The following is a 2,625-nucleotide window of genomic DNA, read 5'->3' as shown; positions in this document are numbered from 1 at the left end:
TCCAAAGCTTAAGTGCAAAAATGACTGCCGCGAGTTCCAGATCATGTATGGAATAATTCTGCTCATACACTTTCAGTTGGCGTGAGGCGTAAGCTATAACCTTCCCATGTTGCATCAGTACACACCCCAATCCAAGCCTAGATGCATTGTTATAGACAACAAATCCACCTTTAGCTATGGGAACTGTTAACACTAGAGTTGTCACTAATCTCTGTTTCAACTCCTGGAAGCTTTCTGCACACTTTGCTGTCCATTCAAACTCATTATTTTCCCTGGTGAGTGCAGTGAGAGGAACTGCTATCCTGGAAAACCCATCAATGAATCGACGGTAATAACCCGCCAATCCCAAGAAGCTTCTAACCTCATGAACATTCTTCGGTGCCGACCAATTAACCACTGCTTCCACTTTGCCTGGGTCCACTGAAATGCCATCTTTCGAAACTACATGTCCCAGAAACGTGATTGAATCAAGCCAAAATTCACACTTCTTCAACTTAGCAAACAACTGCTTATCTCTGAGTGTCCCAAGTACCAACTTCAAATGTTCTTCATGCTTGGTCTTGCTTTTCGAGTATATCAGCACATCATCAATAAAGGCAACTACAAATTTATCCAAAAACTCATGGAATACCATGTTCATCAAGTCCATGAATACTGCTAGGGCGTTAGTCAGGCCAAAAGGCATGACCAAAAACTCATAATGGCCATATCGGGTCCTGAACGCCGTCTTAGCCACGTCTTCTGCTCTGATCTTCAATTGATGGTAACCCGATCGAAGATCAATCTTTGAAAATACTTGAGCACCTTGAAGCTGATCAAACAAATCTTCTATACAGGGTAGTGGGTACTTATTCTTTATGGTCACCCGATTAAGTTCCCTGTAATCGATACACATTCTCATCGATCCATGCTTCTTCTTCACAAAGAGAACTGGAGCCCCCCAAGGTGATACGCTGGGCCTGATGAACCCTTATCCAACAAATCTTGCAATTATTCCTTGAGTTCCACTAATTCAGACGGCACCATTCGGTAAGGTGCTTTCGAAAGAGGTGTCATGCCTGGGACTAGTTCAATAGCAAACTCTACCTCCCGCTCGGGTGGTCCAGATAAATCTTCAGGGAAGACCTCTGGATAATCTCTCACAACAGGTATCTGTTCCAACATCAACTCCTCTTTTGGTGCTTCTACCACACAGGCTAGGAATCCTTGACAACCATCACGCAACAGTTTCTAACCTGAATGACAGAAATGATGGGTGGAACCAATCTCACTTTCGACCCTGTGAATCGAAATTCACTTTCATTTGGGGGTCTGAACACCACCTCTTTTTTAGAACAATCAATACTGGCATGGTAGGAAGCCAGCCAACCCATACCAAAAATCACATCAAACCCAACCATGTGGAATACTAACAAATCTTCTAGCATCAGTCTACCCTCTATAGATAGAGGGCATCCCGGTAGAATCTCACTACAAACTACTGAATTTTCTATTGGGGTCGCGACCACTAACTTGTGCTTCAACCTTTCAGTTTCTAAAGTGCAAAATCTAGAGTAAGCCGTGGAAACAAAAGAATGTGTCATTCCTGAGTCAAATAACATAATAGCATTATTAGAAAACAAAGAAAGAGTACCTGTGACCACAAACAGTCTTATGCATGAACCAAAAATATTCAAAGTCTTAACCAAAACCAGCAAGCAAAATAATGCTAAAATAAAATAAAATCCCTAAAACAAAACAAAGGAGTCATACCAGTGATCACATCATTCCTATCCTCAACCTCTCCAGGTGTTAATGCCAAAACTCGTGCAGGCGCAGTAGGACGTAGGTTGCTACCCCGTGCTGGAACTTCACTTCTCTGAGGTGGCGGTATGGTCGCCTTGTTGCTACCCAATTGCATTGGGCAGTCCCTGATGTAGTGTCCTAATTTGCCTCAATGAAAACACGATCCTACCCCTTTTCTACACTCTCCTGAGTGCACTTGATTGCATGTCCTACACTGATAGGGTTGTTGGTTACCCTGAACCGGCCTTTTTCCCCAGCTACTACCTTCATTCCTCTTTTTCCATGGTCCATGGTCCATGCCGGAATGGTACCCAGTAGGAGTAGTCATTTTCCTTTGTTCATGCAATGCAGCACTCCTTTAGAGGGTTCTTTCAAAAACTGTGGCCTTATTCACCATTTTTTAGAAGTTCCGAATCTGAAAACCAACCACACGCTCATAAAGGTTCTCATTCAGTCCTTGCTCAAATTTGTGCGCCTTCTTTTCTTCATCGGGAATCAGATAAGTAGCGAAACGGGATAACTCAGTAAACCTAGCTACATACTGATGTACCATCATGGTTCCCTGCACCAAGGTGGCAAATTCCATAGCCTTGTCCTCACGAAACGAGCTAGGGAAGAAGCGCTCAAGAAAGATCTGTTTGAAATGCAGCCAACTGACTATCTATGTCCCCTCTGCTTCTCCGATAGTCCTTTCATCCACCACCTCTTCGCTTCCCCGATAAGCTTGAATGTGGCGTACATCACCTTCTGCTCATCTGTACAGGTTAGGACCCGCAAAATCTTCTCAGTGTCCTGAATCCAATCCTCCGCCAGAGTTGGATCGCCTCTCCCATCAAATAA

At 43.7% G+C, this 2,625-nt stretch overlaps 1 protein-coding gene across 1 annotated transcript; it reads right to left on the bottom strand.

Moving 5' to 3' along the window:
* Positions 1-990: 990 nt before the first annotated feature.
* LOC109000435 lies at positions 991-2,113 on the bottom strand. Its single transcript, XM_018977299.2, has 4 exons — positions 2,020-2,113; positions 1,753-1,923; positions 1,236-1,585; positions 991-1,152 (listed from the first exon to the last, which is right to left on the bottom strand). The coding sequence occupies exons 1-4, from the start codon at positions 2,111-2,113 to the stop codon at positions 991-993; spliced, it is 777 nt and encodes a 258-aa protein (XP_018832844.1).
* Between the last annotated feature and the right edge of the window lie 512 nt (positions 2,114-2,625).

This window comes from Juglans regia, chromosome 1 (assembly GCF_001411555.2).
Source record: "Juglans regia cultivar Chandler chromosome 1, Walnut 2.0, whole genome shotgun sequence".
NCBI lineage: Eukaryota > Viridiplantae > Streptophyta > Magnoliopsida > Fagales > Juglandaceae > Juglans > Juglans regia.
Note: the sequence above shows the minus strand (reverse complement) of the source record. Positions and strands in the feature narration are given on the sequence as shown.